Source organism: Gadus macrocephalus, chromosome 7, assembly GCF_031168955.1.
Source record: "Gadus macrocephalus chromosome 7, ASM3116895v1".
Lineage (NCBI taxonomy): Eukaryota > Metazoa > Chordata > Actinopteri > Gadiformes > Gadidae > Gadus > Gadus macrocephalus.
Window position 1 is genome coordinate 16,388,622 of NC_082388.1, and position 25,365 is coordinate 16,413,986.

Genomic DNA, 25,365 nt, shown 5'->3' on the forward strand with positions numbered 1-25,365 from the left:
GTCATAAAGAAAACAGCATGATAAGGGCTGATCCTGTAATGTTGACTTGGCCGGTTGTTTGGCTTCTCAGTCAGAGCTGACGTCATATGACAATCGGCCTGTCCTGCCAATCGCCGTGCAGGGGGCGGTCTGCAAGCGAGCACGATACACACACACACGCTAGCTAGACGGATCCATTCAGGCTGTCAAATGCACTACATCCTGCACAGCTCTTGTCCTACTATGTGGAAAACGAGAAGGAAAACACTTTGCATATAAGAATTTCCCTACGGATTTATCATGAATGTAGATGGACACGTATACACAGGTATGGCTCCTAGTGAGATTTATTAGTTTAACTTGTGTTGATCTGGTTTATTCCTGGGCCAGTGGTACTACTTTGTTAACTTCCTTATCACATGTACTACATGAGGTGTAACGTTGGATTAATAATTTGAGACTCAAATCAAAAGCCTCCTGAGAAAGGTAGCCTACATTCCGGGGGAGATTACGCTACTACTTTCAAGAAGACGACGATAATTTAGATAGACACTAATGCTATAATATCTCTGCTTATGTCTTGTTTCTTCAAATCCATGTATGCTTCTACTTCGCCTCAGGGTTACCTTTGAAGCAGACCGAGGGGTCCGTCCCTGGAAAACGCTGTGGAAGCTGCATGGCCAACCTTGGATTACAAAATCACAAATTGAAGGACGTGTTCACATGGTAACTTTTACTGTTTATCAAGAGCCACGAGGTCTGGCTGACCTTACAATAATGAAGAGGAAAGCGTTCACACTGTAACTTGGATTCACAAGTTCAACGACCGCTGTGGATCCGATTTGCATTGACAAAGATGTTTTAATTCAATTGCGGTTGTTTCTGAAACATTTATCAGATTTGAAAGCAGACATATTCAATAACTATAAAATGTTGCCATAGTTCGTCACTCAGTATGCTACTCATGTATCCATTTTTACGAAGTTATAAATTACATCAGAGACCGACTCTTAGAAACCAGGTACTGGTTTGCTTTCTCTCATTGCTTAATTTATTCATCCAGAGAAAACCCTTGAGATCAAAACCAGTGCCACATTACTGTGTGGTTTCTACAGGCATCTCCTGAAGACCATCGCCATGGGCCAGGCCCTCTCGCTGATGATCTGCGGGACGGCAGTGAGCTGCCAGTACCTGGCCGAGGCAGGCGTGGAGACACCCATGTTCCAAAGCTTCCTCAACTATGCATTGCTGTTCATCACTTACACCTCCTACCTCTGCTGCCGCAAAGGTCAGGCTGTGCCATCATTGGACTTTTAATCATAGCCTATAATCACATAACAAATAACACATACATGAAATGAGCTGGCCCCCTACTGATTGTAGGTTTCATGGTTAAAAAATAACTGTTGGTTCAAGCATGGAAATTCCGCTTATTGATGCTTTAGATGCATTGGAATGACAAATGATGAAAAATAATAACAAATAAAGGATAATGGGGTTATTTACTATTTCACCTTTACATAGATGGACATATAAATTAGCATTAACCGATTAAATTAAATGTTGCGGATCCAATTCCAACTGAAGGTAGAATCTAACTGGTGATCTAATTTGTCCTTTTAAAGGTGATGATAACATCTATCAGATTTTGAAAACAAAATGGTGGAAGTATCTTCTGATGGGCCTGACAGACGTGCAGGCAAACTACGTTGTAGTGAAGGCCTACCAGTACACTACCCTGACTAGCATACAGGTAAGCAGGTTTATGTGCATATAGATTGTGCCCACCTCATTCAGGTGTTATTATGACCTTCAGTGCAGTCTATTTCTACAGTGTATGTAGAAATTTGAAGAAAATAAATGTACCCATTTCTGCCGGTAGTGAGATGGCAAGTTCCATTTCCATCCACTTGTTCACAGCAAACCTTCCCAGAGGCAATACAATTTGAAAAGGATAATAGGATTTGTACCAAGATATTATCATCATAATTTAATTGGAAATAACCACTGGAGACAAATGCTGATACAATTAAAGTAAACAAAGCAAGCTGCATGTTACAAAAAAGAGAAGGGAAGTGTGAAGGTCATACATATTGAGTCTTTTTGGTGATAGTCTCTTGCTTTGTATCTCCAGTAGCCAATGCCATGGTCCCCGGGCTCTAAGACAAAACATTTTTCCAAAGGAGAACTGGGTCTGAGTCCAAAAGAGGGGCACACAAGCACATTTAATCGTGTAATGAAAAACATAACTATTTTCAACCGAAAAGCAATGATCTATGTATATAAAAAATATAATAATAATAATGCATCAATCAAATTTACTCAACAAAAGAAACAAATCAAAATCCTGTCCAAATTGTATCCTGCATTTGTTTCTCTAACTCCACAAACTGTTGTGTGTGCCGTGGTTTTGTCATGCAGCTGCTGGACTGCTTTGTGATCCCGGTGCTGATGGTGCTGTCCTGGTTCCTACTGAAGACCCGCTACAGGCCCGTTCACTTCGTGGCGGTTAGTGTGTGTCTGGTCGGGGTGGGAGCCATGGTTGGGGCGGATCTGATCGCGGGCCGAGACCAAGGATCCAGTAAGTTCTGTGTTTCTCAATGTCTCTTCCTCTTCTGTGCGTTTTTTAATGCCATTTATTCATGAGGCCAGCATTCTTCTTTTAAAAATCCTCCATTCCTCGGTTTAGTGGTACTAGGAAAAACTTGTTTTTTCTTAAAGATAAATTTTTCAAAATTGTTAGGCTTTATTCATGAAAGCAGTAAGAGTTAGACATGAAGGTATGGGGGAGAGAGAGGGGAGGGGGCATGCTACAATTGGCCACGGGCTGAAAAACAAGTTTAATATAATCGTTACCTATTTACAACTATTTGCAGAAAATACAGTTACAAATATCCTTCAATAGCCCTTACAGAAAGCCCAAGTCAACATTTTATACTAGAGATACAAATGGCCTTGTATCCTGCTGTCCTGAGGAGTTCTCTGTTAGGACGGGATGTTTCCCATAACAGTGATGGATACCAGGCTCTGACTATTAAACCTACTGCTGGGTGAACAATAACATTGTGGACACCTCACACCGTCTCAGAGGCATATCTATTCCCTGGCAAAACTTGTTTTTTTTTTGGGGTTAAATGTAATCCCGATACCTCTCCCCCCACACCGTTCCCTCTGTGTTCTAGCCACAAACGTCCTGCTGGGGGATGGCCTGGTCCTGCTCAGTGCCGCTCTCTACGCTTTGTCCAACGTAGGGCAGGAGTACACGGTGAAGAACCACAGTCGCGTGGAGTTTCTGGGCATGATGGGTCTCTTTGGTACCATCATCAGTGGCATACAGCTGTAAGCATCTATCCATTAAAAAAAATATATACCCTTAATAAGCCTAACCCTTCCTTCTCCATAATGACAAAATGAACGCCTGTATCTAAATGAAATAATGAATTGTTCATTTAATTTGCTGCGATATGCCCTTCTCTGCGCCTCCATAGCTAAATACGCCATCTATTGGTGAAAAGCATGTGGGTGGTGATAGACCAACTGAGAGGAAAGTGTATATAAGGGGCCTTTAGAGTTAGTGCACCATAGTATCACTATTTATTATTCACAAGCTAGTTGGCGATGACAGCCCTCATCAAAAGTACATAGCTGACTGTATACTGAGCGATACGATTTTCCAACTTGTTTGATGTTGTGTTGATCTGCAGAGTTGTACTGGAAACTAGTGCTGTGGGTGCCATTAAGTGGGATACCAATATCAGTAAGTGGTCTTTACTGTCATGGAGATACATCGTTTATTAGATCAACATTTTAGACAAATTATTTTCAGCTATCTGATTATTGATTCATATAGCCTTGATAATGCCCTTTTCCTCACCTGATAAAGGCTGCAATAAAGTTTTGACTTTTCTGAATGGCCTGACTCCATATCTGCTTTACTACTGATCAGCGTCACTATTATGCATTTAGCAATGTATTTTGTCAATACACTTATTTTTCTATACCTCATGTTGAACGAGTGTCAGTATGTATCACCATTTATCAATCTTTGATGCCTTAGGGACTACAAAAATGTAAATCTCTTTTACAAATCGTTGAAAGCTAAAAGGCCCCCGGCCCTGCTAAAAGTCTCTCTCTTTCGCTCTCTCTCTCCCCCCTCTCCCCCTCAGTGGTGCTTTTCGTGGGCTACGCGCTCTGCATGTACGGCCTCTACAGCGTCATGCCCACGGTAGTGAGGCTGACCAGCGCCACAGTAGTCAACCTCTCTCTGCTCACAGCGGACCTGTTCAGCCTCTTCTGCGGCCTCTTCCTCTTCCACTACACGGTGAGCCACAACATCCCTTTGGACGGATTTTGCAGAGAATCTCTCGGGATGCACAATTGGGGGTTTAAACTTTGCAATTCGGTTAAAAATAATGATTATAGTCGCCGCCATAGCACAAGTAGTTTGTAAGCTAAATTATAAATTTGGACATTTTACATTAAATGAAAAACTGAGCAAACTCTATCGCCATTTTGACCAGTGTTTGAAAAGTATTCATTCTCCACCTAGTCCTACTTCAAGTTTTTACCCTTCTAGTTTCTTTGGTTTTGATTGTAACACCATTGTTCTGCTCCCCAGTTCTCTGGGCTGTACATCCTCTCCTTCGTGGTCATCACACTGGGCTTCATCATGTTCAACGCCGTTCCCACGTACACTCTGATACCCCACGCAGACTCCAGAGAGGCTGGCCTCGACGAGCCGGTCGCGGCGCTTACAGAGCAGAGCCACGATGCCACTTCCAAATGCCTGCTGCCCCTGGCGGAGAAGGACTCGGAGAGCACAGTGGCAAGTGCGGCCATATTGCCTCCGGTCTAACCGGATCCACTATGGTTACTTAAGTATTTTAGATGGGATGTGCTGCTGGATGGGGGGGGGGGTGTGGGGCTAATAATGTAAGGCTTTTGCATTGCCTTATCACCGGATGGCCTGAGAGCTCTATCTTGGATGAGTTTGCTTTTCTAGTATACACTCTTTAAGATTGTTGACCAAAACAACTCCCACTTTAACTCCAGAGGTTTGATGTTTTATGTGCGTTTGCATATGTTCAGAACTCGGGATATCCTTGTTTATCACGTTACGACTGCAAAGACTTGTTTGTTATTTTTAAAAGTTCATTCTTCATTGTCACCTTTTTTTCTGGCTCGTTACTGAGTTTTAATAAGGTACAAAAATAATTTTTTACAAGTATGCCATATTTTACTAAGGTATGTGTGTATTTTATGAGATACTTGAATTAGCTGTTTACTATTTTATTTGTATTATTATTATTATTGAGTCAAGCATTTCAACGCTGTTAGTTTACCCAAAGTTCTCATTGCCTACTTCTGTTGCGCCAATGTAGGCTTCATGTTATATTTGTGTTATGTTTGGTTGCCAAATGAAATTTCAATAAATTGTATTAATAAACTTTCTAAGCAAGTCCTGATTGGTTCTGTGACTTTCATTTGTGCCTATCTCTTATAACCTGTTCCTTCATTACCTGTGTGAAAATTTGCAATATTGCAATACTTTCAACCATTGATCAGTAGGCCTATGCATGATGCATATAAATGAATGGTCCTCATGGTGCTGAAATTCATGAATGAACGTTACACAGTCATGAATACACACCACTGTTGAAAGAATGAAGTCTTGTTAAGGTATGCCTATACAGACTTCCCGATTACAAATCCTGGTATCTGAAACCATTTGGTCTGGATGGATAGGCTCTACTAAATCTTGTTTCGACACATTCTGTCCAACATTCCCGCGCTCTGAACGCACACGAACGGTTAAAAAGCCGAAAGACAAACGAATAAAGGCTCAATTGATCAAGGACTCCCGCCAAACGCGCGTGAGAGGGTCTGCATTGCGATGTTGTTTCATCTCTATGTTTTAACCCTCTCGGTCCCGCACCGATGACGCTACCATCATGGAGGAGAAGAAGCTATCTCTAATCCACTGAGGGTAACAAAACTGCATTAAACGACCGGCTCTAAATCGCATCGCATCTTCTTCTCGGTATGTAATACAACCGTATTTGTTCTGTTTGTATCTGCATGTTTTGTTGGATACCTCGGATTAGTTTATGGGACGCTGATCCGATCCGTCGACGAGAGGACTTTAACAGCATGACTAGTATTTATGCGTTCGGTTATGGGAGGGACATCGATATTTATGGACGTTTTGTGAGAGGGAAAGAACGGTTATTTTAGTCCGATTTCCTACACATATAGGCGTTATTCAGGCGGTTACCATACGGAACAGCGGCGCCTGCTGATTCAATACGCGCCTTTCTCCACACCACCAAGGACAGCTCCCTGGAAACGGCCTGTGGCAGGAACAGCGCTTATGGATGTGATCGGGTCTGGTTAATCAACTGTACTCAATTATTTCCAGGAAAATCAAGGGAACCAAACGTACTGTTGATAAACCCCGGAGGAACCCATCGAGATGAAGCATTTCTTACGGTAGGCTACCAGTAAAATACTACTTTTGTTTAATACGATGCTGTCATGATATTATCAGCGGTGAATGTTGCTACTGATCATTTTCTGCAATATGTTTAAATTGATGATATGTGTAGGTGTTTCAATTTCCTCTCCGGTCTGCTGATGTATCAGCAAGCCTGCAAGAACCGCTTTTGAATTCCCAGTTCGTATTTTAACCCCTTACAATTAATCGATGGCGTGTGTTGTATTTCCAATATCAAGTGAGCATACGGCAAAACACAACGGCTCTTAATTAGTACACACAACCACACGCTCTCACTCACACGTCTAATGTGCCCCTTGGCTATGGTATTTGGCTTTCCAAATACAGTGCCCCAGGGGACTATCTATTTAGCATGCAAGTAGCTTGCTTCCAAGTAGCTAAGAGGGGCGTGTACACTTCCACACACGCCTCATTATTTCTCCATGGATTTTTTTTAAATACCCAGAATGCAGATCAGCGGTGACATATCCTAATCTGTTTGTGATTACTTGTGTGTGTGTGTGTGTGTGTGTGTGTGTGTGTGTGTGTGTGTGTGTGTGTGTGTGTGTGTGTGTGTGTGTGTGTGTGTGTGTGTGTGTGTGTGTGTGTGTGTGTGTGTGTGTGTGTGTGTGTGTGTGTGTGTGTGTGCACGTGTTCTGTTTGTGTTTTGTGCTTGTGCAAATGAGGAGGAACGTTTTCTGAAGAGAAAAATATTCTTCCTTTCAGAAATCCTTCTGAATGTTAAGCCAGAATACATCAGGATATATCAACAGCCATTTTAAGCCCTTATGTATGCTTATATTGCTCTTATTATCTTATTTTACTTGCCCTATCCCTCATTCTCTCATCACCTGCTTTGGTTAGGGCAGGTCCACAACGCTGGAAGCTAAAAATTCATCTGACATCCTTTTCATATCCTCACCATATCCTTTGGTACCTTCCCTCCATGCCCGTGTCGCTTTCTGTCTACTCGCCGTCTTGTTACACCTGTTCCTTGCTCCAAGAGTCATGTCCTCATTCTTGGGCCCAATCTAGAATAGTTCACAACAAGCCCAGATATTAGACTAAATCGCTTCCCTACCTGCCCTCCTTATTTCCGTATTTATAGTAAACCACTTATTTAGGATAAAACCTGTATCAGGCGAGGAATATTGCATGCACATTTGACTGGTCTAAACCAACAATGGCATTAACCAGGGTCCCACTGCGATCAAGAGATGGGTTGTCAGATAACGCTTTAGCTGACCCTTTCCCACTCATGGAGAAAATCTTCCCAGGTCAGGTGTTTGCTTCAGTTTATTAATTAATACCACAGTTATCAACAATGATTTGATTTTCTTTAAATCTATAACCTTATCGAACGAAACAGCTGAAATTCAAATATTTTTTATCTTTTAACATTTTATTTTTTTGCATTGTCATGGAAACATCTGGTCGATAGTTGCATTTGACCGTTTAGAATCCATAAAAGCCATAGATGTGTTATTGAAAAAATAATGCACACCTGTGGAAGTTTATTGACCAATCAGGATCAATTAATAGTATTCAATAATAGTGTGGTACAAAGAGTATATAAATAACTGTATCGTGTTTATATTTCTGTTGTTTTTTTGTCTTACTGAACACTACTATTTCCTCTTGTTTCCTTCCAGAGTGGTGACACAGTTCTTTGTGTTCCTGTACTGTAAATGCCTCTGGCGGGGCCTGAAGTTTGTAGCCAGGAAGTTGACAGGCCGCTGCGAGCTGCAGCGCATCTGTTACAACAACAAACAAGGAGCCCGCAGGACCCTGAAGATCGGTAGGCCCACACACTGCCTGCATATTTCGTTTTTTATTATATTTGGTCATTTTTTTGTGTTTACGGAACTAGTTTAAGGCGCTGTAGGTAAGTTTTAAGAGCTATCATTTGAGAGTAATTTGTGAGAAATGCAATAGCAATCTTGCCGTCTTCCGCTCTCTCTCTTTACATCTCAATTATCAACTACATCATTAATTGACCATATATGATATGTATATATATGTCATCAGAGATTAAGGAAACATTTTAGTTTAAATAATGTCCTCAACAGTGCTACAGCCGTATGTTCTCCCCTTGAATTTCCATTCCGGGTCCCGGGTTGCCAGATACGAAACAAATTGGCACACAAACACAGTGTGCTGCAGCCATTGAAGCAGGCAAACAAACCAACTAGATCACCTGAGATTGTACTAGATTCTACCCAACTTCTTTTGAGCAAGCTCCATGACCAGAGCCGTGCTAAAACACGGTTACATCTTGGAGATGCATTTGAAAGATGGAGACATCTTAGCACCAGGAAGGATTTCAAGACAGGTTGCCACATAATGAGCTGGTTTATGACTTGCAAATAATAAATACATTGCAAGCATATGCATTAGCTGATCCACTTACAGTGTAGGACGTGATGTTGCTTGCCATTGTCAAAATATAATAATTGCACTTTCATAATGTGATGTAATGTTTTGCTATGCTCGTCTTGCTGTTGTGTGTTTCAATGTTCTTAACCTAGCAACTCGTGTGAGCTTCGAGTCTGGGGAGGTGGGGGCCAATATTGTGTATTTGGAATGCAATACCTATAACAAATGCACTTTGTCAATGTTACATACAGTACCTTTAAAGATATGCATATACCCATATAATGACCAGAACTCATTGACTTCAAACACAAATCCCAACAATATTTTTGTTTCTGTTTGAGGTAATTTTGTTTCTTCTGTTACTTTGTTCCCCAGAGTCCTCTCTGAAGTACTCCAAGAATGAGGTTTGTTTTTGTTCTACAGACAACAACATTATTGCACGCCACGTTCGTTTATATTCTGCCCTCAGGCTGCTCCCCCGGCAACTTCTAATTTTTTACCTTCTCTGCCCACCTCCTGCGCACACACACACACACGCACGCACACACGCACACACGCAAACACACACACACACACACACACACACACACACACACACACACACACACACACACACACACACACACACACACACACACACACACACACACACACACACACACACACACACACACGTACACACGTACACACAGCTGCTGCGCTCGGCCCTCAGTGTCCACCCGGACAAGGTGGAGAAGTCAATCGATGACATCATGGCCTTGAAGAAGATCAACCCGGACACCAACCCACAGTAGGCCTTCCGTTTGATCTATCTGCACATGTGCACCACTGGCTCACTTGGTTTATATTATTTTTGTAACGTTTGGTTTTTTCGTCAGAACATGAAGTGGTGATAATTGTGATTAAAAATATAGATTCAAATAAATTCACCTGTCAGGTTGAAAAAAATATATTGGACCAAATGCTAAATGATTGCATCAACCATTGTCTCTGCCACCCTCCTTCTCTCCTGCCACAATGTGTTGTTTTAAGTATTTTGCCAAATCAATTTAGCTGAAATTTATAACTCGCTGTTCCTTCCAAATGCATGAGTAGAACAACATGTTTTGTAGCAAAAGTAAGTAGCTTCAACAGTTTTCTATAATTTAAACTATTGAACATATACAAATATTGTGTTTGATATGTAGGACTTTAGTGATGAGTCGGTGACCGCACGCACAACACAGGAAATTATATCATCCATATAACAGCTGGTAGTTCAAATGTTTGTTATTTGTCTAAACTAAACAAAAATGGCATGCACAAATATCACTCAGCTTGACAGAGAATTCAGTGTTGTACTACATTCAACATTTCTAGAGAAGGTCCCTCGTGTGGATAGTCTGAGGTACTGCATGTCAAAAGGTGGGAACGCCATACCACGGCCCAGCCCTCAGAGCGGCCACTGACTGCACACGTAGGCTTATTTCTTCTGTTCTCATCTCCCTCTCTCTCTCCCCCAGGCTGGGCATCTCGCTCCAGGCCAGCCTGCTCCAGGTGGTGGGCTACAGGAGTCTGGTGGGCGAGGTGGAGAAGCTCCGCAGGGAGCCCTACGACTGTGAGAACGCCCACCATGAGACCCTGCTGATGCAGGTACACTCTTCTCTCTCACTCACACACTCACACACGCACACACGCACACACACACACACACGCACGCACGCACGCACGCACACACACACACATACACACACACACACACACACACACACACTCCAGTGTTTACTCTGAGAACGTGCACTACCTCTATGCAGATGTTGCACAAGGACAGAAGACAATTTGAATAGGGACTTGACAGATAAGGCGTGAGAAATAGTGTGTTGAAGAAATAATTAGGTTATTAATATTGCATATGAATGCCCTGTAATGATTGCGCCTTTCAGCTGATATACTGCTCACGACTTTGCCCTGTTGAAAATGCTTTAATAAAACATAAACTCTTTGCCGCATAGCTTTGGAAGGAGCTGCGTCCCGACACGCCTCTCACCGGACGCATCTCCAAGCAGTGGTGCGAGATTGGTTTCCAGGGCAACGACCCGAAGACTGACTTCAGAGGCATGGGCCTTCTGGGGCTCCACAACCTCCTGTAAGTGACAGAGACTGGGACACAGACAGACAGCGGGAGACAGACATCGAGAGACACATCGAGAGACAGACAGCGTGAGACAGACCCAGAGAGAGCGAGAGATACAGAGAGACAAATTATTTGTCTGTTGAAAACAAAAATGGAATCTAGGCCGTAGCAATGCAAATTCAAGAGCGATGAATATAATTAGTTTTTCAATTCAAAGTCAACTTCACTCTTTTTTTATGCTATTACCGCTATACGTGCAGAAAAGCATACGTTTAAAGCTCTGCATGAAGAAGGAAATTTAAATTCAAACATGAACTATCGAATGAAATGCTCAGGCACACAAATACATTAGCGTGCCCAAATAATATAGATATATTAGCCATTTTTGTTATTCTCTATCAATCAAAACAGGTTCTGCTATGTAAAAATAACAGTGTTTCCCTCTCTTTGTATGAACAGCAAATAGTGGTAATGACAGCCTGTGAGAGAAAGAATCAATGCTGAGAGATAATGCAAGGGGTAGCACTCTGGCCAACACCAAGGGGAGATGCACTCATAGCGATACTCTTAAATGGGATGTTATGGCCTGTAATATGAACAGAATCACAATAACCAAAGAAGATCTTTATCATAGATGTGGGGGGAGGCCAGTTCCTTAAGTAGTCAGGGTGGTTGACTCCCAGCTGAAATGGTTCCTGGTTTGAACCCCAGTGTCCGCAGTCTACCTGTAAGCGTCCTTGAGCAAGATGCCCCTAACCTTCTACTTTATGACATGCATATAAACAAAGTGATAAAAGCAGCTGCTGTGACTACACAAAAATGTAGATTTAGCATTCTCTCCATCCTTTGTCCTTTCCTCTTTAGGTACTTTGCTGAGCACGACAAAGCCAACGCTCTGCAGGTGCTCCACGACTCCCTGCAGCCCAAGCACAAGTAAGCTAGCGCTCCGACTATATGTAGCATTTAGCCGCTTCCGCTACGCCACCGGCATAACATTGTTGTACTCCACGTTCCACGGTTCATTTCGATTCTCACCGTTTTCTCTGCCACTTCCTTCTTTATAAAACAGGAGCGATCGCCGTTTGTTATCGTTTGCCGCCACAGAGCCGACACATCCGCCGCTCTGCGCGCCGCCACCGCCATTCCAAATATTTGTTTTTTCTCTTCTTATTTTGTCTATTCTCTTCTTATTTTGTCTTTCTTTTTCCTCCACCCTCAATTCTGTCCATCCCCTTGTTTCACGTGCACTTGTAGGAGCTTGCCCAGCAAGGCCAGGTACTCGCCTCTTCTCTCATTCACCTCCATCCCTCTCATACGTCTGTAGATCCTCGTAGGAGTCTTGTGATGCTCCACACGTTGCATCCCTTGATTATAAATGGATGTTATGTTCCACCATGTCTTTGCTTTGAGTCCAACTGATACAGCCTATTGGGAATGGATAGAAGTCTCCTTTCGATGTATTAGTCAGTAATACCGTGCGTACTTTGTTTTTACCAAAGGCTCTGCATATTCAATTCTGTTCAAACTGCATCCCATAATACTGTGTCCCGTGTCCCTCGTAGTGAGATGAGCCCGTCAGAATGGGAGCAGAAGAGCCTCGACAAAGCTATCGGGTGAGTGGTCACGTGCACACACACATCCACAGTGCACGTGCACGTTGAGTATCTGGGTTATTGCAGCTGAGGGCATGTGAGGCAGCGGAGCGTGGAGTGCTGGCCTCAATGTTGACGGACAGTTTTAAATTCTGCAGTGTGGACTTCTGGGTAATTCAGAGAGCAATGGAGTTGGTGTAAGGGTATGAAGATGAGAGGGTTCGCTTATATATATCAACAGTATCCAAGGTCTGTTCTTCACACACATTCCGTTTTTGTGTCTTCCAGTTATTCCTACGATAACAATATATAGTTTTTGTTATTATTCAATCTCTGAAGTCTGTCCTTGGGTTGTCTGATGTTGTTAGATTGAGTCAGTGTTTTGGTTCTCAAGTGCACAGTATAACACAGGGTCATTCTGAACAATGAAGTTCTTAGCATGGCAGCCACAACTGTGTAGCAGCGTGTCAGACAAATATTATATACCCCTTTTAAGAGTTTAAAAGAACACGGCAGTTCCAGGAATATGGGCATTAACTTTATCGATATATATTGTAATAGGGCAGAGGATGAACAAGATTGAATTTTGTTGATGCACATTGAATGTTCAGAGGAAGTAATCGTGCATGCAATGGGGTGATCAATTGGATGCCACCCGATTAACATAGCTGTTTTAGGCATGAAGGCCTGGGGAAATACTGTTCATGAGTCTGTTGGTCCGTGCCCGGGAAAGTCCACCAGTCCTCAGCGACGGGAACACTCCACAGCTGGGGTGGTGGTAGTCTGCTCTTGGGTTTCTTTTGCCTTGCACAGAGGGGAGGAGGAGGATCTCGATGGGGTTTTTCCACCGCAAGCTGAATGCTTTGTTTCTTTTTCAATGTCGTCTTGGGTCCGACACAGCTTTTCCTTCGCCATCGTGGGGATCAACATCACGGACCTGGCGTACTCCCTGCTGGTGAGCGGGGCCCTCAAGACCCACCTGTACAATGTGGCCCCTGAGCTGCCCAGCCTGCTGCACTTCCAGCAAACCTTCTGTGAGTCTCCCCTACACATGTCTGGGTGCTACGAGCTGGGGTCCCCTGTGGGATCCACTCTAGACTTAGAATAATGTAGAAGCTTAATGTGAAGTAAGTCGAAGATGAAGGATAATGGCTGTGCGTTGAATTGTATCTGTAAAATGCTTGATTCGAAAGTAAGATGTTATTATGTGCATCATGCTACGGAAAAAGATTTTTTGAAAATCTTGCGTTTTACTTTATTTGTTACATACTCCTTATACTTGCCTGCATTTTTCTTTATTTGTAACGCTGAGTATTCAGATATTCTGATATTCGTTCATTAGGTGTTAAATGATCAACTCAGTGCTAGTTTGTTCCTGTTCACGTCTGTGTTTCATCAAAGGTCAGAGTGGCCATCATCATGGGATGTAGTATCTGCCACAGAAATAAGAGGTTCCTTTCTTCCTCTCCAAATTCATTCAAATGCACAGTACACAGGCTACCTGATGGGGTCCATCCCTTCTGGCTGTAATAACCAGTCCCACCACAGGCCACCCGATGGGGTTTATCCCTTCTGGCTGTATTAACCCCTCCCTCCCTCCCTCCTGTTTCAGGCTACCTGATGGGGTCCAACCCTTGTGGCTGTATTAACCCCTCCTTCCTGTTTCAGGCTACCTGATGGGGTCCAACCCTCCTGGCTGTATTAACCCCTCCCTCTCTCCCTCCTGTTTCAGGCTACCTGATGGGGTCCAACCCTCCTGGCTGTATTAACCCCTCCCTCCCTTCTGTTTCAGCCTACCTGATGGGGTCCAACCCTCCTGGCTGTATTAACCCCTCCCTCCCTCCTGTTTCAGGCTACCTGATGCAGGAGTTCCACCGCTTCTGGACGGAGGAGGATCCCGGGGACATCATGGAGTTCAACCGGATCCGCTCCAAGTTCCACCGCCGGATCCTGAAGCAGCTGAAGCACCCCGACACCGCGCTGTGCCCCCACTTCTCCGCCTCCGACCTCCACCTGGTCAACCTGTAAACTCTCCCCAACGCCACGGCCGACAACCGACCAACCAAATGACCGAACCCACCCGACGATTCCATTAGTAGGCGGCACCCTCTTCTTCTTCCTTCTTCATCCTCACCTCCCCCTCCCCAAGCCCTCCCAGCGAAAGGTCATGTTACATCACTGCCAGCCGGCCACTCCAGCCAGCACACACACACACACACGCACGCGCGCGCGCACACACACACCTACCACATACACATACACACAAACAAATACACACACATTTATATGCAGTCAACACGCACACGCAAGCACAAACACACAAATCCCTCAAAACGGCCCTCTCCACTCTCTGCGATAACCGCCTTGACACCAGCATTTAGCGGAACGACCGGGGCGATCGTACCCGAGGTACGTGAGGATGTCACCACCACATCCTTCAATCTGTTAATCTGCTAACGGGCTGCTTTCATTGGCTCCTGACGTGATTGATGAATGCACGGTCGCTTTCAGTATCCAATCATGCGCTGTGGTAACCAAATGCGTTCACGCTTGTTCAAACCAACCGACGAACCAACTTCTTTGTGAATGAATATATATACTGAATTCACCCCGTACATTCTAAATATAGAGGGCTGAAGAGATGGTCAGACCCTGTGAAAGGAGCCAACAGGACAGGCCCAAAGGTTCCCAGAAGGAATTTGTATTCAAAATGAATGGTTCTATAAAAAGATATATGTATATTTAACCAAGGCGTTGATGTATTTTCATAAATATGTAATCGATACTTAGATTTAGCTGTTGAGCGTTATCTCACAAGCGTGTTTGTAAGAATCACCGTCTCCCACAGTAACTGTTTTTGTTTTATTTATTTATTTATTTAATTAGGATTATATATATTTTTTATTCTTTTACTTTATTAGGACTTTGTACTATTTAAGCAATTCACTGCATGACAACCAAAACCATTGTAATTCACATAAGCCAGTTGTTGAATGTGGAAAATTTGGTCACAACGCTTTGCTTTTATGGTGGACAAAATAATATGTTTGTAAACCTTTAAAACAAAAACAAAAATTGTAATCATCAAAAGATCCCTGCTTAAATAATTGAAATGCTTTTACACCAAATTCAATGTACGCATTTGAAATGTGTTTGGTTTTACAGGTTCACAAACTATTGCCTCTCATCAGATCACCATTATGAATGTTCTACACAATTATGATTGTTTATTTTTATCTTGTTTCATTCATTGATTGTGACAATGTTGTTTTGGTAGCCAAAGCAATAATTGACATTGATTGCAGAGCACATTTCCTCAAATGTATTGATTTGCACCGTGTGCCTATCGTATTTGTGTCACTTGCAAAGCATGTGGTTCAGAAATAGCTTGCATCTAAAAAGTCGATATGTCGTCTCTTTCTTGTCCACTGAGGTCAATGTAATATAACAACCTGATTTCCATAAACCATAATTCATCTGGGTTATGCTTTGGGAAGAAGTTTAGTGCTTCATCGCAGACACAGTGAACAGTTACTAGATCCAGCCTCACTCTAAAGGTGTTTGCTCACAACATGAAAAGGTAAGCACTGAGATGTTTTAGAGGTAATTTGGATAAAACAAAGGAGGTAATCCTTAGTGTTCCCTAACTATCAAACATGGTTTGCTTTAAAGTTTTATTTATTCTACTTAACTCTGGATCACAGCTTTAATTTATGCACTGGATATTTTGATGTAATCTCATCACATGAAATTTGTGTATTCTATGTATACATGAATATCTGTGTATTCATATGGATTTACTTTATCTCTGCCACCACTATGGTTCATTCAGCTAATGACGTTAACATCTTGAAATTGTATCACCATCAGCCTAAAAAAATGTACACAATTGAATGCCATGCTTGCACTGTTGATTGTGTTAAACCGTAGTATATATCTTTGTTACATTTAAGTGAATGTCAAGACTTCTTGTCAAGTGGATTTGATTCAGTGAATGTTTACTTTCCTTTCTTGGTTTCGTCCCACTTTTGCTTTGTTGTGGTCAGCACTACACTGTTGTAAAAAGCAATGCAAGCCATTTCATCACCACGGTAAAAGTCATTCGTGCTAACCAATAGTGTAATAGGGTTAATTTACTAACGAAGACGTAGACAATAGATACACGCTGCTGTATATAGACTGCTTGAAAAGTGCTCCAGTCTGCATGATAAGTGTCCACATCTCTGCCACCTTGAGCCCGTTGTTCTGTGAGGTCACCAGACTGTTGACGCCACCCAGATGTTAGTCGTGCGCTTCAGTTCTCTGTGCCGTGGAACAAGTACTTTCGAAAAACACAATAAAAGGTCAATATGAGATACAAAAACATCTTGCTGGATCACTTGTTTTTTCTTCTCTTCGCAATGCATGAACATTTTTTGATAGTGATGCAATAGAAGCATGGAAGCAACCTATGTTACCTGATGCTATAACTTCCTGTCTCACCCTTTCATGAATGGGACTCTCTAAATCAGGGGTGTCAAACGTACGGCCCGCGGGCCGGATCAGGCCCGCGAACGGGTTTAATCCGGCCCGCGAGATGATTTTGTGAAGTACAGTATTGTAAAAAAAAAAATATATATATATTTTTTTTTATATATATTTTTTATAAAAATCCTTCCTAGCATTACATGAATTGCATTGACTGGCACTGATTAATTTGTTGTACATTGAACTACTGGACAATTGTGTGTAACTGGAAGTCGCTTTGGAATGTAACGTAAAATGATCTGCTATTTTTCAATGAAAGAAACTGCTGTTCTTAATGTGTCCACTAGAAATCGCAATAGCAATTATGTTAAGCAAGCAAACTTTATACCGGGGCTGAGCAGGGAGCAAGTATAAACAGGTAGTGCAGCTAGCCCGGAGCTACCTTGTCGTTCTGCCTTATGCTACGGCCACACCAACCGCGTTGCTCGCAGTGGATACCGCGAGTACCGCGCCTAACCTGACGCTTGATCGGTGTGTGGTGGTTCAACGCTTCCACCGCGTCACCGCGCCACCGCAGCTAGATGAGTCCATGTCCATGCAAGTGAACGGAGCGTTCCCTCTTCGTCATAACTATCAAACCAAACATCCTTCACATTCACTGAGCAAAAATTATGAAATTAAAATGCACATTTCTCGCTAAAAATGTTTCCATAAACGCATTTAATGGCGTAACTATGTAACTATTTCCACCCAGAATAAAGAAAGATGTCGGCCGTGGCTGCGCTGGAGTCCGAGGTAGGAAACCCAAACGCCGCGTTTGGGTGCATAATAGAGCTTAGATCGGGTTAGATTAAATAATCTCGGATATAAATAACACTAATCGGGTTAAATAACTTCACATGGTGTGTTTCCAGCATTCGTAGTGTTGATCAGCAGAGAAATAGTCCGCCAGGCTGCGTTTACGTGCGTAATTACGTGCAACTTCCGCGCCTAAAGCCCCCAACGCAACGCTTCACCGCTTCACCGCGTGTACCGCGCCTAGACCAATGGTTCCCTATGCAAAAATGCCGATTTTCAATGCCCCTACCGCGAGCAACGCGGTTGGTGTGGCCGTACCTTTATACTTCCAACATTATGCGCTTTGGCACTCTCATTGCCCCAAAATGTCTCTGTCAAAAAGACGAAAAGTGGACACAGTGCAGAGTTTTACAAGAAAAATGGTCATCGTCCTTTTTATTTACGGAAGTAAATGGGAAACCTGTGTTTGGTGTGCTCACAGCATGTTTAATTTTACAAAATTATGCCATATTTTTACCGGTCCGGCCCACTTGGGAATAGATTTTCCTCCATGTGGCCCCTAGGCTAAAATGAGTTTGACACCCCTGCTCTAAATCGACGCCACTTCGACCTGGGCGGGACTTTACGTCCTACGTCACTCGCTATGGGTTTGCATGTGTGCGCGTAGCCGTTTGTCTCAGGGATCTGTGCACGAACTCCCTTGCACTACAGATTACGAGCGTCAGTGTCGTACGCGATGGAGGGTGGGTGACATTCCTACAGTCTGTGATGATAGGCTATATTTCTACAAATGACTTAATATTACTAGCGATTAACATGACGAAACAACACGAACTAAGCTAACATTAGACTATAGCCATACCAGATAACGCCATACCAGCTAACCCTAACTATTTCTATTAAACTCTGAACCATTTTGCAACAGGCAACTGTGTGTTGGTGCGTCTTATTGCTTTCTGCGTCTGCGTCTTTCCCACTCCTGGCTAATAGTTTCAGCTTTTGTACTGTATATCAGAAATGATCACCCTGTACCACACTGCTGACTTGTTGATGTTTTGTGAGCACTCACGCATTTCTCTAGGTATCTTAAGTTTCCTACTGGAGTCATCAAAACTTTGGACTTTGTTATTGTAAGAAATATTGTGTTGCAAAAACACTTTGTGTCTTACCCTTAGCGTTACCCTAACCTTAACCCCAGTAACATTTCTTCATCATAAACTACAAGTTACGCAAAATGGCATGCAAACATCCAGTCCAATATGAAAGAAAAAAGCTAGCTTCATTAAGGAATCGAACCCCTTATCCCCGCATTAATGAGTTGTTCTCTGACCACTAACCCATCAGGTCTTAGTACATGCGATTCAAGAGTTAACCACTTAACAATCTTTAAACTTCGGTTGCCTAGAAATTGTAAAGACAGTGATGTGTGTACATTGTGCGAGTATCCGTCACTCGCGATGTGTGTGCAGTCCAAAATGAAAGAAAAGACCTTGCATCACTACTAGGGAATTGAACCCCCAATCATCAGTTGGTCGTTGGTAACTGTCAACAAAGAGATCGCATTTTGTTTAACTGCTAACTAACAAACGGGTTTATGCGTTCACTGAACAAAGATTATGGAAATAAAAGACCACTTTTCCATCAGAAAAATCATCAGAACAGTTATTGCCAACCCATAGAAACTAAAGCCAAAACCTTTCTCACATGCACACCCATCGCGAGTGACGGCTATGCGCACACATGCACACCCATAGCGAGTGACGTAGGACGTAAAGTCCCGCCCAGGTCGAAGTGGCGTCGATTTAGAGAGTCCCTTCATGAATGTTAATTTAATCCAAATTCCCTTTTATAATTCATAATTTAGCCAGCTATTTTATTTTTTATTGTTTTACTTACCTAACTGTGGAACCATCCCCCAAAAAATATACAAGCTATTTTAAAGAAGTGTGCGCTTGTAAAACAATTACATTTCTCTCTAAAAGGCACCAATAAACAGATTTGAAACTCGAAGATCTGAAATCGAAGAATAGTATAATTGAAGATTGGAGTAAACTTGCCTCCTCGCAGGAAGACATAGACCAACATCTGAAGCAGATGTACAGCGACCACGCAAGAGAGCAGGAGCTGGGAGAATGTAACATCCTCATAGACCCCCCTGAACCTGAGGTGCAGTTTGACATGTCAGAGCTGCAGCTAAAGGAAGTCAGGGAGGTCATCCGCAAAGCAAGTGCAAGCTCCGCTCCAGGACCGAGTGGCACTCCATACAAAGGGTATAAGAACTGTCCCAAACTTCCTGCTGCATCTGTGGAAAATCCTGCGGGTCTTCTGCAGAAGAGGGAGGATCCCAGATCAATGGAGAGTAGCTGAAGGGGCAGGGACGCGGGAAGTGGGGGTGCTTAGGGTGCTGCAGCACCCCCTCCCTGGCGGCCTCTGGCTGTAACTGCAAGTGAGAAGGTTTTCTGAACAAATCAATACTTTTTTTTTTTTATATATAATTTTATCATACAACATGATTTTTCATTTAATTATTGACAGTCACCCTTTTTATGATATTTATCATATCATATTATCATTTCATTTTATTTAGAACATTGTCTGAGTAGGCTGACGTAGGCTATGACGCACAACGCAGAACTGTCGATGGCTGAATATCGAACTATGCTGATTTTACATAAGCATGTTGGTGTTCAACATCTGTTGTAGTGAACATTCTAAAACTGGTGTAAAATGTTGCTGCCATATTAATAGACACGTTGAATGTTATCGTTATGATTCTGGAATCCTGCACGTAAACTGGTTGGCAAAAAAAGAGCAAAGACGGGCGGTTCACTTGACGGAGAAACCGTCACTTTCCTCATATCAGACAACTCGTAACTCTGGATGAAAATGAAGGCTTTCTTTTATTGTCACTCTCCTTTTAAACCTTTAGAAATAACCTCCTGAATCCTTGTTATAACGCTGTGTATAATCCCGGACCGCAACAGCTTGTCGGCATGTTGTTAGTGTGCGAAATTCAGCCCAGCCGAGTTGACTCTAATTTCCACATTGTTTACTTGGCTAGTTGGCAGAACTCTTTGTACACACCAGTAGAGTGTTTATCAGAGCGGAGCCCTGAATGTTGCGCAGCATTTATTATGATGTCATTATATATAGACTCTCTCTCAGCACCCCCCCCCCCCCCCCTTGGACTGACTTCCCGCGTCCCTGGTGTTACCCCCTATGTTTTATTCGATACTTTTCAACAGTGTTACCCCTTATGGGTTTTTCATGACCACAGATAAAAAACGACAGTTTTTTTTTACGTTTCATTTGATAAAAACGACAGTGTTACCCCTTGTGTTTTTTTCATGATGACCAATAAAAAACAACAGTGTTACCCCTTATGTTTTTATTCATGACGACCAATAAAAAACAACAGTGTTACCCCTTATGTTTTTTTTCATGACGACCAATAAAAAAAGGAACAGTGTTACCCCTTATGTTTTTTTTCGTGACTACCAAAGAAAAACGACAGTGTCACCCCTCATGTTTCATTTGATAAAAACGACAGTGTTACACTGTCGTTTTTTATTGGTCGTCATGAAAAAAACCATAAGGGCCAGGGGTAAGACTGCTGTTTTTTATTGGTCGTCATGAAATAAACATAAGGGGTAACACTGTCGATATTTATCAAATAAAACATAGGGGGTAACACTGTTGTTTTTCTTTGGTCGTCATGAAAAAAAACACAAGGGGTAACACTGTCGTTTTTTATTGGTCGTCATGAAAAAAAACGACAGTGTTACCCCTTATGTTTTATTTGACAAAGACAACAGTGTTACCCCTTATGTTTTTTTTCATGACGACCAATAAAAAACAACAGTGTTACCCTTATGTTTTCTTTCATGACGACCAATAAAAAACAACAGTGTTACCCCTTATGTTTTTTTTTTCATGACGACCAAAGAAAAACAACAGTGTCACCCCCTATGTTTTATTTGATAAATATCGACAGTGTTTTCCCCTTATATTTATTTCATGACGGCCGATAAAAAACGACAGAGTTACCCCTCATGTTTTTTCCATGTTGACCAATAAAAAACGACAATGGCACCCCTGTCGACGTTTTTGCAGGGATCGGAACATGAGCTGTTTAGAGTGTTAACCTCCAAACTTAACAATGCACCATCAAGACACTGGTTAAAGTCATCACAAAGGTTATACTTGACTTTATAATTCGCATGAAATACAGATAAGAAACTTCCAACAGATGTCATCAACCGGACTTGAACCCCGGTCTCCAGGGGGTTAGGCAGAGTGCGCCCAATGTTTTTTTTCATGACGACCAATAAAAAACAACAATGTTACCCCTTATGTTGTTTTTCATGACGACCAATAAAAAAAGGAACAGTGTTACCCCTTATGTTTTTTTTCATGACGACCAATAAAAAAAGGAACAGTGTTGCCCCTTATGTTTTTTTTCGTGACTACCAAAGAAAAACGACAGTGTCACCCCTCATGTTTCATTTGATAAAAACGACAGTGTTACACTGTCGTTTTTTATTGGCCGTCATGAAAAAAAACATAAGGGGTAACACTGTCGTTTTTATTGGTCGTCATGAAAAAAAACATAAGGGGTAAGACTGCTGTTTTTTATTGGTCGTCATGAAAAAAAACAACAGTGTTACCCCTTGTTTTTTTCATGATGGCTGATAAAAAACGACAGTGTTACCCCTTATCTTTTATTTGACAAAGACAACAGTGTTACCCCTTATGTTTTCTTTCATGACGACCAATAAAAAACAACAGTGTTACCCCTTATGGTTTTTTTTCATGACGACCAAAGAAAAACAACAGTGTCACCCCCTATGTTTTATTTGATAAATATCGACAGTGTTTTCCCCTTATATTTATTTCATGACGGCCGATAAAAAACGACAGTTACCCCTCATGTTTTTTCCATGTTGACCAATAAAAAACGACAGTGGCACCCCTGTCGACGTTTTTGCAGGGATCGGAACATGAGCTGTTTAGAGTGTTAACCTCCAAACTTAACAATGCACCATCAAGACACCGTTTAAAGTCATCACAAAGGTTATACTTGACTTTATAATTTGCATGAAATACAGATAAGAAACTTCCAACAGAGGTCATCAACCAGACTTGAACCCCGGTCTCCAGGGGGTTAGGCAGAGTGCACCCCACTGCACCACTGAGGCGATGACAATACACAATAATCAATCATCAATAAAGAGGATATACATGACATTAAAATGTATGTCTGTATTTCTATTATTTCCCTTATGTTTTTTTTCAAGACGACAAATAATAAACAAGTGGCTTGACCTGGCAAATGCATTTGAGTCCATTCCACACAAGTTGGTTCATCTCACATTGACAAACATGTCCCAAGCACGTGCAGAGACCTCATTGCTGATTGCTACACCAATTTCAGGATGAGGGTCTCTTCGGGAGCAAAAACATCACGTTGGCCCAAGGTGGAGATCGGTATCATCACAGGGTGCACTATCTCTGTGTGACACTATTCTCCCTAGCCATGAACATGCTCTCCGAGTCTGCTGAGCCAGAGTGCAGAGGGCCCCTATCGAAATCCGGTCAACTGCAACCCCCCATCAGGGCATTCATGGATGACCCCACAGTCATGACAGAATCGGTCCCAGGCTGCCGGTGGATTCTGAAGGGACTCGAAAAGGTGATGGACTGGGCCCGGATGCAATTTAAACCAGCCAAATCAAGGTCTATGGTGCTGAGGAAAAGGAAGGTGGTAGACAGGTTCCGCTTTAACATCACAGGCCCAGCCATCCCAACCATCTCAGAGAAGCCCGTTTTTTGACAGCTCTCTGAGAGATACAACATCTATCCAGTCGACCTGCACTGAGTTGGATGGCTGGTTGAAATCCGTGGACAAGGCTGGCCTACCTGGAAAGTTCAAAGCATGGATATACCATCAAGGCATTCTTCCCAGGAGCCTTTGGCATGTCTATGCAGTCCCCATTGCGTTAAGCTCCCATTTGGGGAGCTTTACGCAAACCTTTAGTGTATTTTTCTAGTGGGGGTTATCTCAGCCATGGTAGAGAAGGAATTGGGGGAAAGGAACTTTGGCTTTGACTCCCTGAAGTCCAGATTGGACCGCCGACATGAAGGAGAGGGGATTGTTGCCCACGATTGTTGCCCGGGATTGTCTCCCGTCTGTGCCCCGCTGCCGGGCTGCAGCGGTGGAGCCCCGCCGTGGCGGTGGTGCTCCGGTGCCAGTGCCACGGCAGCGGGGCACAGACGGGAGACAATCCCGGGCAACAATCGTGGGCAACAAAAGTGGGACGAAACCAAGAAAGGAAAGTAAACATTCACTGAATCCAATCCACTTGACAAGAAGTCTTGACATCCACTTTAATGTAACAAAGATATATAGGTTTAATGCACACCCCAGCCGCCGCCGAAGCTGCTCGTCCGCGTTCGACAAAATCGTAGCTATGCTCTGATTGGAGGGAAGTGGGGAAGTGGGAGGTAATATTCAAGTGTGCCCCCTTTCTACGTAGGAGGGGGCGCCGAAACTGACTCGCTCGTTTGTTAACCGTAGGCGGGGTACTTTTAGAAATGCATATCTCACTCAAAAAATCATGTAGCCTACAGACTTTTTTCAAAGTTTGTATGCGTGTGGGATTACCAGAGACCAAAAACAGCCCCCCAAATCCCAGGAAAAGTGTTGTTTTCATAATATGTCCCCTTTAATACCCGGACCCATAGAACTATAACAGAACTTAGACACTGGTCAAGATTGGCTGATGTGAACAGCTCAGATACAACGCCAGGCAGTTCCACAAACAGCAGGAGCACTCTGCACATAGTAGAGAGCGGCTTGGGGGGTTCGTTGCGTTGTCATGCTTACTACGGTGAGGGTTTCGTATAATTTAGTTAATTAATTAAGGACGCCACCAGAGGGCGCCCCCGACACATTTGCCGCCCTAGACGATTATTTATTTTTTTCTTCCTCCATGGGCCCCTGACGCCGCCTGGGCCCCGGTGCAGTGCACCGCTTGCACCGTCGATATTTACGCAACCGATTCAGGTTCGAACTTCGATGGGTTGGGCACCAGCCGCGTAACATTCAGTCCGCTCCCCAACAAACAGACTTCAAACTTCCTACACTTTTTCTAACACTTTTTATAAAATGAAGTGAGTATTCCCAAACATACTCACTTCATTTTATCACACAATTAACAACACACCGACTCCATGGCTCATTCTCTGATCCCCCCACACACTCACTATACGTTACTTACAATGTGAGTAATTATTAATTAGAGTGATCACTAAAGTTAAATCAGGGGCATCTTAGACTTTATGACGGCATGTGTGCATGCACGTACACTCCATAGCGGAGGTGGGTCTGAGACTGGAGGTCTGCAGCTGGATGCTATTGGAATCATATCAGTGTTGTCTATCAGTCATGAGATGGGCTTATTGTTCAATCACATTCATCTTAAACTATATTTATTTTCAGCCACTTGATGCTTAACTTTATACTCCATTTGGCCAATGTGTTATCT

General features: G+C 42.8%; 2 protein-coding genes across 3 annotated transcripts; both read left to right on the forward strand.

Annotated features, from left to right (window-relative positions):
• The first annotated feature begins 146 nt into the window (after window positions 1-146).
• Window positions 147-5,439, forward strand: LOC132461692 (solute carrier family 35 member F2-like). Its single transcript, XM_060056980.1, has 9 exons — window positions 147-307; window positions 600-705; window positions 1,095-1,267; window positions 1,605-1,732; window positions 2,401-2,560; window positions 3,162-3,318; window positions 3,684-3,736; window positions 4,146-4,300; window positions 4,598-5,439. The coding sequence occupies exons 1-9, from the start codon at window positions 280-282 to the stop codon at window positions 4,832-4,834; spliced, it is 1,197 nt and encodes a 398-aa protein (XP_059912963.1). The 5' UTR covers window positions 147-279; the 3' UTR covers window positions 4,835-5,439.
• Window positions 5,440-5,692: 253 nt separating this feature from the next.
• elmod1 (ELMO/CED-12 domain containing 1) lies at window positions 5,693-16,918 on the forward strand. 2 transcript variants are annotated; one of them, XM_060056984.1, is made up of 12 exons: window positions 5,693-6,019; window positions 6,398-6,468; window positions 8,125-8,270; window positions 9,224-9,252; window positions 9,541-9,638; window positions 10,351-10,480; window positions 10,840-10,973; window positions 11,826-11,894; window positions 12,216-12,236; window positions 12,524-12,574; window positions 13,454-13,587; window positions 14,406-16,918. In XM_060056984.1, the coding sequence occupies exons 2-12, from the start codon at window positions 6,452-6,454 to the stop codon at window positions 14,579-14,581; spliced, it is 1,005 nt and encodes a 334-aa protein (XP_059912967.1). In that variant the 5' UTR covers window positions 5,693-6,019; window positions 6,398-6,451; the 3' UTR covers window positions 14,582-16,918. The 2 variants fall into 2 exon arrangements, with proteins under 2 accessions (XP_059912967.1, XP_059912968.1); XM_060056985.1 differs by lacking the exon at window positions 12,216-12,236 and having other exon boundaries at window positions 5,697-6,019.
• The last annotated feature ends 8,447 nt before the right edge of the window (window positions 16,919-25,365 follow it).

Excerpts from the sequence above, each read along its gene's own strand:
- LOC132461692 (XM_060056980.1), top strand. The coding sequence starts at position 280 with ATGAATGTAGATGGACACGTATACACAG. Across the intron at positions 1,733-2,400 it reads CTACCCTGACTAGCATACAG|CTGCTGGACTGCTTTGTGAT; the intron begins GTAAGCAGGTTT and ends TTTGTCATGCAG. Across the intron at positions 2,561-3,161 it reads GGGCCGAGACCAAGGATCCA|CCACAAACGTCCTGCTGGGG; the intron begins GTAAGTTCTGTG and ends TCTGTGTTCTAG.
- elmod1 (XM_060056984.1), top strand. Across the intron at positions 8,271-9,223 it reads CCGCAGGACCCTGAAGATCG|AGTCCTCTCTGAAGTACTCC; the intron begins GTAGGCCCACAC and ends TTTGTTCCCCAG. Across the intron at positions 13,588-14,405 it reads GCACTTCCAGCAAACCTTCT|GCTACCTGATGCAGGAGTTC; the intron begins GTGAGTCTCCCC and ends CTCCTGTTTCAG.